Source organism: Austrofundulus limnaeus, unplaced genomic scaffold, assembly GCF_001266775.1.
Source record: "Austrofundulus limnaeus strain Quisiro unplaced genomic scaffold, Austrofundulus_limnaeus-1.0 Scaffold498, whole genome shotgun sequence".
Lineage (NCBI taxonomy): Eukaryota > Metazoa > Chordata > Actinopteri > Cyprinodontiformes > Rivulidae > Austrofundulus > Austrofundulus limnaeus.
The window spans coordinates 222,727-236,699 of record NW_013952900.1 but is presented as its reverse complement, the minus strand read 5'-3'; the positions used below and the strand labels follow the sequence as shown (position 1 = coordinate 236,699).

At 41.2% G+C, this 13,973-nt stretch overlaps 1 protein-coding gene across 1 annotated transcript in view; it reads left to right on the top strand.

Moving 5' to 3' along the window:
• The first annotated feature begins 2,610 nt into the window (after positions 1–2,610).
• The window catches only part of ankrd24 (ankyrin repeat domain 24), a 21,417-nt gene continuing 10,054 nt past the window's right edge, over positions 2,611–13,973 (top strand). Inside the window, exons 1-16 of the mRNA XM_014025783.1 lie at positions 2,611–2,635; positions 3,210–3,257; positions 4,681–4,811; positions 5,848–5,936; positions 6,039–6,103; positions 6,193–6,250; positions 6,379–6,449; positions 6,527–6,633; positions 7,255–7,427; positions 7,902–7,924; positions 8,174–8,266; positions 11,119–11,238; positions 11,324–11,443; positions 11,564–11,693; positions 11,807–11,979; positions 12,293–12,453. Of these exons, the coding sequence (XP_013881237.1) occupies positions 3,222–3,257; positions 4,681–4,811; positions 5,848–5,936; positions 6,039–6,103; positions 6,193–6,250; positions 6,379–6,449; positions 6,527–6,633; positions 7,255–7,427; positions 7,902–7,924; positions 8,174–8,266; positions 11,119–11,238; positions 11,324–11,443; positions 11,564–11,693; positions 11,807–11,979; positions 12,293–12,453 (1,550 nt within the window). The 5' untranslated portion in view covers positions 2,611–2,635; positions 3,210–3,221. The remainder of the gene's footprint in view (positions 2,636–3,209; positions 3,258–4,680; positions 4,812–5,847; positions 5,937–6,038; positions 6,104–6,192; positions 6,251–6,378; positions 6,450–6,526; positions 6,634–7,254; positions 7,428–7,901; positions 7,925–8,173; positions 8,267–11,118; positions 11,239–11,323; positions 11,444–11,563; positions 11,694–11,806; positions 11,980–12,292; positions 12,454–13,973) is intronic.

Here is a 13,973-nt window from a genome sequence, read left to right as displayed (position 1 = left end):
CCCCCCCCCCGCAACTAGGTTCACAGAGTTCAAAAGTACCTGGCAACCAACAAAGTTGATTGTGTAAAATCTTAATTTTGCTGTAGCTATTTACACCAACTACTTTTGCTGCAGTCCAGTTGCACTAGGAAGTGGGAATTWCCCACTTACAAGTCGTGAATTTAAACTGGAATGAGTCTTCCGGTGAGATTTCTTTGTTGGAAAGAGGGAGAGTTCAGAATTCAAGATGGCAACTACTCACCACAACTCAGCTGTGAGTAAAACTCTTACATTTACTTTTTATAGTATTTATTTCATGATTAGTCAGCCACGTAGTACTTTTCAGAGCTATTTTTTTTCTTGAAATAAAATATCGTTAGCAGTGTTCAGCTATAGTGATGAGATGAGGAATGTTACTTTTCATGAGGGCTACCATGATGCTCATGATGTGGCCCTGRATGAAAACGAGTTTGACGCTCCTGATCTAACACCTCCTTGTAACCCTCCAGCAGTGCTCAGTTTGTATTTAATGTAAGTGTCCATTCCATCCAACGCAAGAATCAGAACTTTATGGAATCGAAAACTAAACATAATGACTGGAAAATGAGAGATGACAAATGTGGAAGGCYGAGGAGGACATGTGAAGATGGGGGGGATTTCTCAGTGAGAGACAGTAGAAGACAAACATGTGACAGATTTACAGCCATTCAGTGTTTTGGGGATGGAAAGAAAACGGTTGCATAAGAGCTGCAAAAATTAATTAAACTTTTAAAAAAAGGCAACACAAACAACAAGAAGCGTTGGGATTTTTTTAGAGCAACATTAACACTCTCTCATTAAAAGATGCTAAAAATGGATGGAATGTTTTCTCTGAATTTTATTGGCTTCATTCTAATATTGTCTTCCAGTATCAATGGTGAAAATGTTTTATTGTAGTTCAGCAGATCTAAACGTTCACGTGCACTGGCACACATAGAAAAAGGTAATCTTTCAAAGCCACAAGTTTAAATATAATCCTTTTGGGAGCTCAACTTAAAGACAAACCTGATAGATTGCTATAATTTCATCTGCTTTGTATTGACTGCCCTCATTTGGTGGCTTGTGTGTACTGCATGAGTCCCTCACAGATGTGATTCTCCTGTTGTTCCCCTCAAACCTTAAATTGGATTTTATTTGTTTGGTTCCTTATCTGAACATTTGTTTAGAACTGACCATTTTATAATTAACTGTGACGATTTAGATCTGGGATGTCTAATCCTGGTCCTGGAGGGCCACTATCCTGAATGTTTCGCAGGTTTCTCTGCTTCAACACACCTGATATGAATAAGTGGGTGATCAGCAGGCTTCTGCAGAACTTGAAGAGGTAATTTAGTCACTAAATTGGGTCTGCTGAAGCAGAGAAACAAGTAAAACATGCAGGATAACAGCCCTTGAGGACTCGATTTGGGCACTGTACAGAACTGTCCTGCATAAAACCTGGATTTTGAGAAGACTAATTGAAAACCAGCGCTGTTATAAACAGAACTGAACTGATCAGTTTCACGTGCTCAAGCAAATTGTTGATGGTAACTTGCACAATCAGTTGCACGTGACTCTGCTAAGTCTTCTGCCAGTAATTAAGCAGGCATCTCATGACCACAAGGAACAGGAAACAGCCCATATTCTTGTTTTCGTCAACATAAGAGTTGAAATGATAAAATTCAGAGGGCACAGACACATTGCCATTAGACACTGAGTCACAACTCACCAAACCATCTTCATGTCAACAATTCAGTGTGAGCAAGCAATGAAAAAAATGAAAAATGATTCAAGCACACATATTTTACATGTTGGGTTCAAAAGGAGATGAAGGACGCAAGCAAAACAAAGACCCATTTTATGTAATAGCCAAGTTTTTGTGATTTTTGTTGATGTATTCAACACTTGAAAAATTAGAGGGGCCAAATTTCTATTTGTTTGAAGTGTTTGCCACTCTCCTCACATACATTTGTGAATCTGGAAAAAATGGAGTCTGAAGAAAAGGTCCCAACTTGTTTTATTTACTCATTACTCATAAGAGTCATATTGAAATGGTCAGACTGAAAAGAATAAAAGTTTTATAAAACGAACAATCCAAACTAAATCTAAGCAATCTAAAACTGTAATGCTTAATAATTGACTTTTTACCACTAAATATTGCTATTCTGCTATTCTGCTCTGTGATAAGTGCACTATTAGGCTAGTTTAGGAGATTTTAAACTAGTTTCAAGTCTATTTTTCACTCTACTTCCGGGTCCAGCTGCTTCCGTGTCGCCATTGGTGGAACTCCCTGTGACGTTTCAGCGAGTGCAAAAAATTACTTTCCCGTCTTCTGTTCGAGTTAAAAAGTGAAGTAAATAATCTGGAAATACACGCTAAGTTTGACATTTTTATGTTCTATATTCACAGCCCTCAGTTTATTTTTAARACAACGACACACTCCACTTGTCTTAAAACGCACGCGACAGATAGCCCATTCATCACCGCCAATCAAACGCTGGTCCGGAGTTATGCGCTCCTCTGATTGGTTGATTTGGGATYAAGGCGGGAGCAGTGTCAGACAGCAGTGACTTCAGTATTTTACTGCGAACTGCCTACAGAACAGAATCAACACCTGGACCTGCACAGACCTCCACAGGTAGGCGGCACATTCTTCAATAACGAGGTAGCTGCATTTTTAATACACATGCTGTATTATTGTGTACTATTTGKTTGGTAATGTTATTTGAAATATAGACAGCGTCATGTCGTTTAGACCAGTTTATTATTAATTTATTGCATTTATAGCCTATTGCTTTTTTTTTTTTTACTCAAATGTGCCTTTTAGTTAGACAAACTCAGACAGCTCAGAATAAACAATGCAAAGCACAACACTTATAAATCCCAGGCAATACAAAGCAAAAATAAATGAGTAATAACATCAAAAGTTTCAAAATCTGCAGGGAATTCCTCTGGTTAATCCATTGTAAAGTTTGTCTCAGAGAGGATTTATGTAAAGGCACTTTACAGTTCCCAGAAGATGTTCCACTACGCCTGTGACTCTGACCACAGGGTTACTGAGCGCCTGGGGGAATCTGGCCATTTAGGCATTAAATAATAAGTTTTAGAGGGTTTTATAAAGCTGATCAGCGAGTCCTTAAAATCCGCTTACAGTAAAAGCCACAAGGAAGCTTCTAATGAAATACTTTTGTTTTTCATTTTGTTGATTGCAGCAATAAGCCATTATGAAAAGTCTAAAAGCAAAGTTTAAAAAGAATGAGGTAAGAGTTTTATTTATTTATTTATTTTGTTATGTCATGCTGGTATTTTTTTCCCACTTTGCTTTGTATACAGGCTAGTTTTGGTTCATCCCAAAAATCATCACTTGTACAATGTTCCACTTGGCTTTTTGCTGCTGTATGAGTTGGATGGGTGGGGTGGGGAGGAGGACCAGGATTTAATGTCACTAAACAGAAGGAGAGCAGGTCTGTCTCCAGCCTGCTGCGATAACCAGTGATCTCAGGTAGCCTTTAATTATTCACATGCATATACTAACTCAGGCACACAAAGAAATCCTACTTCCCCTCTGTCATCTTATTGCCACTGTGGGGCTGAATTGAACGTAAACAATAGGTGACAGAAAGAGAAATGGATTATTCTGTTTCTGTTTTCCTTATAAGTTGATATATGTTGTGTTTAACTATAAAGAAGTCTCTTCAAAATTAATGTATGGTTTATGAGGCGTGGACGATGCTTTCCGCAAACCAAATCCAGTAATCACCACTAACACAAAGGATGTGCTTTGATGATGCCTAGTTGTTTCACTTAATGACTGACAGACGGACAGAAACTACCTCAGCATGTTCCCCTCTGCCATCCAAAASCAGCAGGGCAGCTTCTTTTTGCTGAGTCCTCATTCTGCAGCTGCAGAGAAACAAACCCACAGTGCTGCAGGGAGGCTGGGAGGAGGGGAGGGTGCGTTCTGTGCGGGACTTGACAAAAAACTAACGGGGAGAAGAAGGTAACTCACCACAGCAGGGGAATTATTAGGTTAAGGAAACGGGGGCAGTGAGAGGAGAGGAGGGAGGTGCTGTTGGTGGATAAAAAAACAACAAGGTCATAGCAAGCAGCCGGAGCTGGGCGACAGGATGCTGATGTAAATGTGGACAGGGGAGGGTGTATAGACATGTGTGTGTGTCTATGTGTGTGTGTGTGTGTGTGTCACAGTTTATCTTTTGTGCGGTGAGTGATTTTGAGTTGTAGGGTTTAAAGACGGCATGTGTCTGACCTCAAGGTTATCTTCCTTTGATTTCTCTAAATGACCTGAGAAGGCCAGGTGGCTTTAGTGTCAGGTAGGACACGCAGTGGTGCTTTTGCACACTCTGTCAGTATTTAGCTGGGTTTGATGYCCTGCTAGCAGTATGGATCCTCAGCAGCCTGTTTTTAGCCTGATGAAGCGGTTCTGTCCTTGTCTCAGTCTTCTGCCGCTGCCAGTAGGTATCCTCTGTTTCTATTTAAAAAAAAACATAAATAACATCTATTTTTAGGTTTCATTTGTGTTTCTCTCAGATCTAATTTAAAAGTTTCTTTGTGTGATAAATTGCATGTGCTGGACTGTTGAACCGGTCTTCTAGTTCCATCTGCAGTGTGTTTTCTAGTTTCACTGAGACAGTAGTGACCTGTTCGTTGCCTTTGACCCCACAGAGTCAGGAGTGGAGCAAGAGTGATGAAAGACTCCTGCAGGCCGTGGAACAGAATGAACCCAACAAACTTTCAGCACTTATTGTCAAAAAAGGTCTCTGTCCCACCAAGCTGGATGCTGAGGGCAAGTCAGCGTGAGTTGTCAAGCTCTAGAAGCGATTTTGTTCTTGTATACAAATGTTTTATTTGCAAAGGAATGATCCCTTTCATTTCTAGTAATTTGAGCTGTTTATATTGTAATGGGTTAGTTTTGTTACTTGTGGGGGTGTAAGAAAATATCGATGCGCTGATATATTGTGATGTTTCATTTCCTGATACTGTAATGATTCTCAAAAGCACTGTGTGGATTTTTAATTGAGGATTAAATCAGATTTAATGCGTGTAATGCATGGTGTGCTCTTTATACTGAGTTTTTTTTACTAGACACTTTTGGTGAAAAAAATGGCGATATATTGCCTTGCTTACAGCATCGCAATATATCATGATATACTGTTTAATATCGTCACTCCTGTGTTGTGATATTTGTCATATCATCAATTGTTTTTCCAATGYACAGCCCTAGTTACCATGGACCATAGGGATCCACGTGACCCACGCAACCCTGAAAAGGAAAAAGCGTGTACAGAAAATGGATGGATGGATGGATGGATACCAACACAATTTCAAGAAAACACAACTCTTTGTCAGAACTTCTTTAAATTGAGGACACATACTTTATCTACATCTTTTGGAATCTTGTCCATCATGTTGTCAGACACTTGAAAAAACAATCTAACCTATGATTCATACATGTAATGTGCTTGACAGACAGTCAGACCGATAGAAAGAAACTTTTGACCAATGGTTCTCAACACTGGTCCAAGAGGTTCATTATCCTGCAGGTTTAATATTTCTCTGTTTTGACACACCTGATTTGAATGAATGAGTGAAGAATAGTCTTGAAGACCTGCTGAAGAGCAATGAAACAACTAAAACATGAAGGTTAGTGGCCTTCAAGAGCCAGGCTTGAAGAACGCTGCTCTAGACCCCGAGAGACACAAAAACAATCAAAAAAATTGATGACCATCAATGCTTTTCTTTATGGCTAATGAATAATGGAATTGAACAACCAGGCCTGTAATTATCAGCTAACTTTATTTTACAATTTGTATTATTCGTTCCACCTGACAGGTTCCATCTCTGCGCATCCAAAGGCCGATTGGATTGCCTGGAGGTAATCATCTCTAATGGAGCAGACCTCGGCGTCACTGATGGGGCTGGTACGGCATTCGATAATGAAAAAATATAATAATTCTGTAAGCTAAGAATAGCCTGTGTCATGTTTTGTTTTTAATCTTCTCTTTCTACCTGAATGACTCTAGGCCTCAGCGCCCTTCACCTCGCTGCCAAAAATGGCCAGTCAGAGTGTTTAAAGAGACTGTTGCAGGTAGATTAACAGAGATGACATCAATAAATTCTCTAAATCATTTCCAAAACAAGATAAATGGAATCTTTTTGGTGTTTCATCTCCAACAGGAGAGGTTGGAAGTAGATGGCACAGACAGAATTGGCAGGACACCGCTTCATCATGCAGGTACAGAACAACTCATCAGTCAGTAATACCAAACTTATACTTTAATCTTAAAAAAGGTAGTGTTAAGAAATGTGATATACAAAGTGGATGTAAATCTTTCTAACTTTGCATTTGATTGAATCCTAAAGCGATCAGTGGCTGCTTGTCGTGCACAGAAACCCTGTGGGACTTTAAGGCCAACCTGGACACCCAGGACAGTGTAGGTTTGATGCAGTATCACTGAGTGAAGCGAACAGAAGTTGCTTCATGATGTTTGGATGATGCATGTTTTTTCAGGAAGGGGCCACGTCGCTGATCTTAGCGGCACAGATGAGCAGGGTGGAGCTGTGTGCCTTTCTGTTGGGTCGAGGTGCCAATGCAAACATACAGGACAACCAAGGCAGGTACTGAACCGCACCGTGAATCACCAGTCCAGCTCAGTACTGAGCAGGAACMATCAGACAAGTGGATGGACTTTATTGAAAAAAAAAAACAAATGGAATTATCCTTTTAGTCTAAGTCGGGGATGGGCAACTGGCAGCATGGGCCTCATCTGACCTGCGGGTGACTTCCACTTTTATCATTTAAGTTGCCCACTCCTGGTCCGGGTCGAGGTGCAGAAAGATTCCCATAAAACATTTCAACAGATGGGAGTATCTGGGAGAGATTTGGAGGATGTGGGTCAGAAGCTCCAGCTGGGAGCACCAGATTTCAATTTGTCTCTAGACAGCAGCTTGGAGACACTAATGAGAAGTCTGTCTTCTGTATAACAACAAAATGACCAAACCTACTCTAGCTGCATTATTAAATCAATTAGGGCCTTTTTCTTTTCTATCGTATAACCCAACAATCCAATGCTGAAACCATACCTCGCTTTTTGCTAAGTGAGCTGCTTACACAAAGTACAAAAGCAGAAAGAAACCAAAAAAAAAAAAAAAAACTTGCATTATACTTGTAACTTGCATTGGTTTTCCCATTTTAAGTGATGTTGTATGACCCTGATGTTCTCTAACGTTGTATAACAGGTCTGCTCTGATGCTGGCCTGTGAGAGCGACAGCGTTGAGACCGTTGAGGCTCTCCTGAGAGGCGGAGCCAGCACACAACTGGTTGACTCCCTCGGTCACAATGCTGCCGACTACAGTGCAACCACAGGCAACCAGCACATCATTCAAATGTTACAGGATGGAGTACCTCCAGGTACTTAGTCTTAGCTGTTGTTTTACATTCACTTCCTCAATGACCATTTGAAACTTCTCTATAAAAAATACATCTAGTTAAGTTTTGTGAATGAATCCATGAAGCGACTCTTGTTCACGTGAAGCAGACCTGACATGCAGCTATTGATTGTAGCTGTGCTTCATGCTGCTCCCCCAGGAAGTGACYTTATGAGGAGAAAGTGATTCAGGAGAACAGCTGGGTGTGTGTTCAGCGAGGTTTTAAAAAAAAAAGACACGAGAGGCTTGTTTCACTTTTATCTCCCAACAAAGACTCTGCTRATATATGAAAAACAGATGTGCCGTTGGCCTGAACACAAAAACATGTTGATAGAAGAGAGGATTTGGTGCCCACATGAAGTCTGGATATATTAGTTCATGTGTGTAATTGGGTTTACATGTTGCTATGATCTTAAGACCTTTAATGTATCTCCTCTTCACCCCACCTCCCACAAAGCTTCAGAGGGCACATGTGCCGAGGTAATGTTGCAAAGCAGTACGTTGCATCGCTCCCTCCATCAGTGAGATCATGGCTCACTTCAGCCCATCATATTGTGCATGTTTTCCAATATGAGCTCATTGTTTTTGCGTGCTGCTTTCATTCTCTTGGCTTTCTCTCCTCTTTGTTGCTGACCTCTTGTCTTATCTGGGTTTCCTCCATTTTATTTTTCCTGTTTAAGTTGAGCTTGAGCTCTGCTTGTCAGTGATCCCCCTCTCACCCCCACGCAGCCCATTCAACCCCCTTCAGGCGCCTCATCAATGCAAGGGGGGACTACCCCCCGCAAACGGAAAGCTCCGCCGCCGCCACGCTCTCCACTCCAGGTACTGTGAAAATCACCACGGTGGATGGGAGGCATTTTGTGTTTCATCATATGCACAGCCTTACAGCATAACCAACAAACTTTACAACTTTAATGTAAACTGTATCCACCTTATTTTTAACGGAGATACGAACAGTCGTTTTTTTGTGTGAGACTTCCAGTCCGGCACTTCCAGTCACAGGCTTGCTAAGTAACTTTTCATCGTATTTTCTATTTTTAATGCATTTTAGTCCTTGACGTTGCAGTTATATGGAAACAGACGGTTTTTTATTAGTCTACGTTCCATAATATCGGCGCTGCATGACTGCAGGACTTCCCCTGACCCGCGACACAGAAACACCCAGCCGTCTCAGTAGTACCGGTTGATGTAATGAGGGTCCATGCAGAATGAACATCAGACTTGCTTTGGCTTGGTTGGACATCAGCCTTCATGAATACCAAGGCATCAATTTTGTTATTGTTTAATACCTTGCCAACTTTTCCACTGTGGAGGTACTGATACGCCTCTCTACTTTTGTAATGGCACACTGTAGACCCATCCGCACCAAGTGACAACACAATAGTTAAAAATGTATACRTTATGTGAGGCCATTTTTTATACCATCCTCCCGTTGACTTGCCAATTCGATTGTTCAGAAGTTTTTGGAAATGTTCCCACAACTAGGCCTGTCGCGATAGTCAATAAATCAATTAATTGCACGATAACTTTTTTTGAGGTCGGTAAAAAAAAGACGGCGATAAGTTTCATTTTCCTGCTTGTTTTTTTTACTTCGTCTCTCTCCCTCTCTGTGCTCCGCTACACAGGAGCTCAGCTGACCCCTCCCCTCCTGTTTTCTTAGTGTGGGAGGAGTCAACTCTCGCTTTAGCGTGATAGCTCGTTGCTAAATAAACGCTTCAAAGCAGAACGCGGCTGCAGAAGTGTCGGAGAACTAGGGCCTGGATTTCGCTGTGGAGGGAGGGAGGGAGAGAGAGACGGAGAGAGACAGAGAGAGAGAGAGAGAAAGAGACAGAGAGAGAGAGACAGAGAGAGAGAGAAAGAGAGAGAGAGAAGGAGGAGAAGGGGTGGGGGCTGAAACTCCCCCAGACCCGCAACAAACTCGTCAAGACTTTACCTGTAGTTCCCAAAAATAACAGGAAACTTAAACGCACCATTTGTGTTTTAACAAAACCCCCAAAAAGCCTGTAGCTGTCCCAACAACTCATGAGGAAAACTCTGAACTGTCTGATTTCCTCCCCCACAGCGCTCTGACTGTCCCCTCCTCACACACACACACACACAGACACGTTTGTTCTTCTATCCTCATGGGGACTTTGCATTGACTTTCATTCATTTACCAGTATTTCCTATTACCATTTGACCCTAAACCTAGCCTAAACTTTACATGGGATGTGAACTGGTCTTATGTCCCCATAAGAAACAGTGGGTCCTCACCAGGCTGTGTAGTTTGCTTATTGTTTATTTACTGTCTTAGTAGTGTGTGGTGTTTAATTTACATTTTGTTGTTCTTTGTTTTATTTTTTTTTATTCAAGTGCATTTTTTGTTAGAGACTGAGAGTCCACTTTGTTAAACATTCTTTTAAAAATGAAAGTTTATTGATTTATTACACTTACAYATTAYGCTTDWATAATTATTAGTTGTAAAACGGTCACCAGGCAATATTATCGTTTATCGCAATAAATTTTGAGACAATTAATCGCCCAGCAAAATTTGTTATCGTGACAGGCCTACCCACAACATAGTTCACCAGTGGGGACCTTCACTTGCGATGTCATTTACATACATTATCTGCCGCTTTCTCAAATGATAGGACAATCGGAGCGGACTCTACGAAGAGTCAGTGTTAATACCATTACAGAAAAAAGACTAGAGCAAATTTCAACACATCCAACTTCAGGAATCACGTTTATTTGAAAGGTTGGCTGGAGGGTCAAGGTCTTCTTTTAACATGCCACATCTATCACGTGTGTCTCTGTGTGTATTTTTGTCACTCAAGCCACCGCTTCCAAAGAAACTTGATGGTGATGTTTAGAATTTCTATTATCACCATGTGTGTGACTGACTGCACTGTATATGAGGCTAGTATAGGAGGATATAGATGCTACAAGTAAAGTTAGCAGGCTACAGCAAAAACATTGTAAGGATTGCTATACCTAGAACCAGAAATCAGATCTAGGTCTTCCAGTGTCGGTCTTTTAACTCTGATAAAATGTTTGGAGCAGACGTTAAATACATGGTTGCACTTTTTCTGGTCAAATTTGGCTCATCCCATCACTCGAATCCAGCTGTTAGCCTTCTTCTTTGCCTGGTAAAAGTGACAAAAAAATACTCCTTCTACATGAGGATGATGGCTGTATCCTGAGTCACTGTTATAAAAGCTATAGCACAATGTTTTGTGGTCCTCCTGGTGAAACTTGATGCTGTTTTCTCAAATTTATTTAAGTTTAAACACGGCTAAATCAGCACCGCTCCATTGAAATCAATGGAGCTGAGAGTTTGTACACGCACCACCACATGGTCATGTGGCTTATGTTCTAAAGATAGCCTGAGTGAGGGTCCCTATTTAGTTAAGCTGTTATTAGTTAGCCCAGGAAAGCAGCGAAACTCAAGTGCCGCACAAAAGAACGGAAGTTGCACCCATTTACTTTGGCGTTCAAAAATAGGGTGGATACATAATAAAGTGTTAAATAATACTGAACAAATGATGTTCAACAAATGTTGGTTTTTTAGGTTAAACAAAAGGAAAGAAAAGAAAACATTTTTCCACATTCTCAGTCATCGTTAACTGTAGTTATTCCCTTCAAGTTGCATCTGTGAAAATTACACTTTTTATTAACTTTTTTTAATCTTAAAGATCCAGGATTCGCAACCGTCGGCTCAGTCTCCGAGTCCAGCTCCTCCTGCCCTGTCCCCTGTGCCCGCAAAATCAAAGTCTCCTTCCCCGCTGCCGCAAGAAACCCAGCAATCGGCCCAGGTTAGTGTTGTTAATATGTTTTTTTTTTCTTGTCACATCACATAAAATGCATTCCCAGTTTGATTTTCTGTGTTTGGGGTTTTAGGCAGAGGACGAGGAGGTGTTTGAGGAGATCCGACGGCTGCGCCTTGAGAGAGGCCGACTCCTTCAGAGGATCAAAGCCTTGGAGCAGCAGCAGCAAAGTGCTCTCTCTGCCCTGGAGGAGGTGTCATAACTTATGTCTCCTACAGATTTTCTTTAGACCAGTTCAATGCTGACAGATCTGAAAATATTCTGTTTTTATAAAGAGAAGTTAGAAACACCGTTTCACATTGATGTGCCACAGCTGTCCCAGCTGAAGCAGCGCCTGGCAGAGTCTGAGGCAGAGAGGGACAAGTTGCTTGAAGAGCTCAAGGGGTCCCACGTCATTGGGGCCAGTGACTCTGAGGACATGGATGAAATGCTGGACTTCCCAGGTTTGCAGTACTTTCACAGACCTCACACCTCCACGTGTGTTTCTGCTAAACCTGCATCAGCCTCACCAGGCAGTACACTGGTTTCTTTTCACTGTGGTCTCTTTGTCTTCAAGAGAAACTGCTCTCGAAGCGCTCCAGAGCATCCCCTGCTCATGAAGAGGCCACTTCCCAAATGGACTCAGCCGGCCCCTCTGCTGCCTCGGCGGACCCGGGACAAGTTGCTGAGCTGCAGAAGCAAATAGAGCAGCTAACGTCACAGAACTCTGAGCTCGTTCTTAAAGTGCAGGTGAGGTCAGACAAGACAAAACCTGGTTGTTTTGCTCATAAAAGAAGGATTTTAGCTTGAGAAAAAGCTACATCACTTGTGAGACTAAAACTGAAAGAGAAGTTGGGGATTTGATATAATTTGCCATGTTGTGTAGACTGAATGTTAACTTGTCACTTTAATGCTGGTCAGTTTATATCTTTCCTCATTAAATTTCACTACAATGCATAACCTAATTGTTCATTCAGATTGTACACATGTATTCATTACTGATTCTGTATCCAGTATACCAAGTATACTTTGATGACATCATGTCCGTCCATGTTGTGTCCAGATGCTGGAGATGTTTGAGAAAGATGACACAGACATGCAGGCCCCCAGCCTGGACTCAGTCCCTTTGGTTCAGTATGAGACGCTGAGGAAAGAGTTTGAAACGCTCCAGGAACGCTTGTCCCAGGCTCAAGCTTCACTGGAGGCTTCAGGAGTGTCTGAGAAGTGAGAGAGATTTATTCTTGATGTACCTCAAGTTAACTCACTTTGGTTTTGGAGGGCCACACTTTTGCTTGTATCCAAGTAACTTCAGCAAATTTCAGAGGCCTTTTTAAAAGCGCTTTACATTTTATTACAGGATGTATTAGGCTTATGTATTAAAGGGATCCATGACTAGTTGTAACATTAGACTTTATTTAATAAACATATACAGTATTTTAACTGTAAAATAAAGACTGTAAAAATATTGTAGCCTGTTTAGTTTTTAAAATTTTTAAACTAAAGGTTTAAAAATATATTACACGGACGGGGCCATTTTATTTACACACAAAGCATTCTGGGTAAATGATGATGTCGATAGGTCCTCAGTGTGAGCGAGCTATATCCACCCTGAAGGTTAATCTTGGACAATATCTGACAATTGGCTCTTTTAAATGAAACCAGAGAGCGTTGACAGAGAGGAGAAGGTAGAAATGACTCAGACTGTAACTGAAAATATGGATGGAGGACAACAGAGCTGCTTCATGGAAGAAGAACCTCAGCTTAGCCGGTTAGACTTTGCACTAGCGACAACACTTTACTGCCTTATATGTATTAGCTCAGCGCTAGCGCGACAAACAAGCTAAACTGAGGTCCTCCATCCATATTTTCAGTTGCAGGCTGAGTCATTTTTGCGTTCCCCTCTCTGTCATGTGGATGGAGGACCTCAGTAATGAGAGGAGAATGTGTAGCGCTGAGCTAATACATATATACATGGTGATAGCATCGAGGCTAACGCTAAAGCTAACAGGCTAAGTTGAGGTTCTTCATTCATGAAGCAGCTCTGTTGTCCTCCTCCATCTATATTTTTTTATTTTTAGTTTGTTAACTTTTATAATTAAAGCAAAGAGAAACTTTTTATTATTATTTTTTTGGTGCATCATTTGTTAGTTTCTGGCAGAACCAGAAATCAGCATGGCCTAAACTCCTGGGGTCTCATTTATAAAGGATTGCGTGGAAACCATACTAAAAGTGAATGTACGGCCAAAAGGCGGAAATGGCGTACGCCAAAAAAAAATTCAGATTTATAAAACCGTACGTACGCACGTTTCTGCGCATCTTTCATTTATAAATCACAGCCGCACGTCAGAGTTTGCGCACGAGGTCCCGCCTCAGGTTCTACCCTCTCCACGCCCACATTCAACCATAAACAGTCAATGTAAAGTACCTCATGAATGTTAAGATGTATTTAAATCAGTCAGCTGATCAATGYCWACAAAMGYGATTGGTTCAGACACGCTCCGTCGTGTGTCTGGAGGATGACAGGTGCTGACTGACAGCTGCTCACGTGAACAGAATGTCTGTAACTGACACAGATTTTCCCTCATTTGCTTTAGAGTAATCTAACGATTTTAAATAAAAATAAAAATAAAAAAACCTCAGCTTCAAATTAATTTTCCATCAGAGCCTGCAGGACGATAAAAACAATAAAAAATAAATTAAATAAGTCAGGTAAAATTAGGAATAAGTCCCCCGCTCTTCTCCTC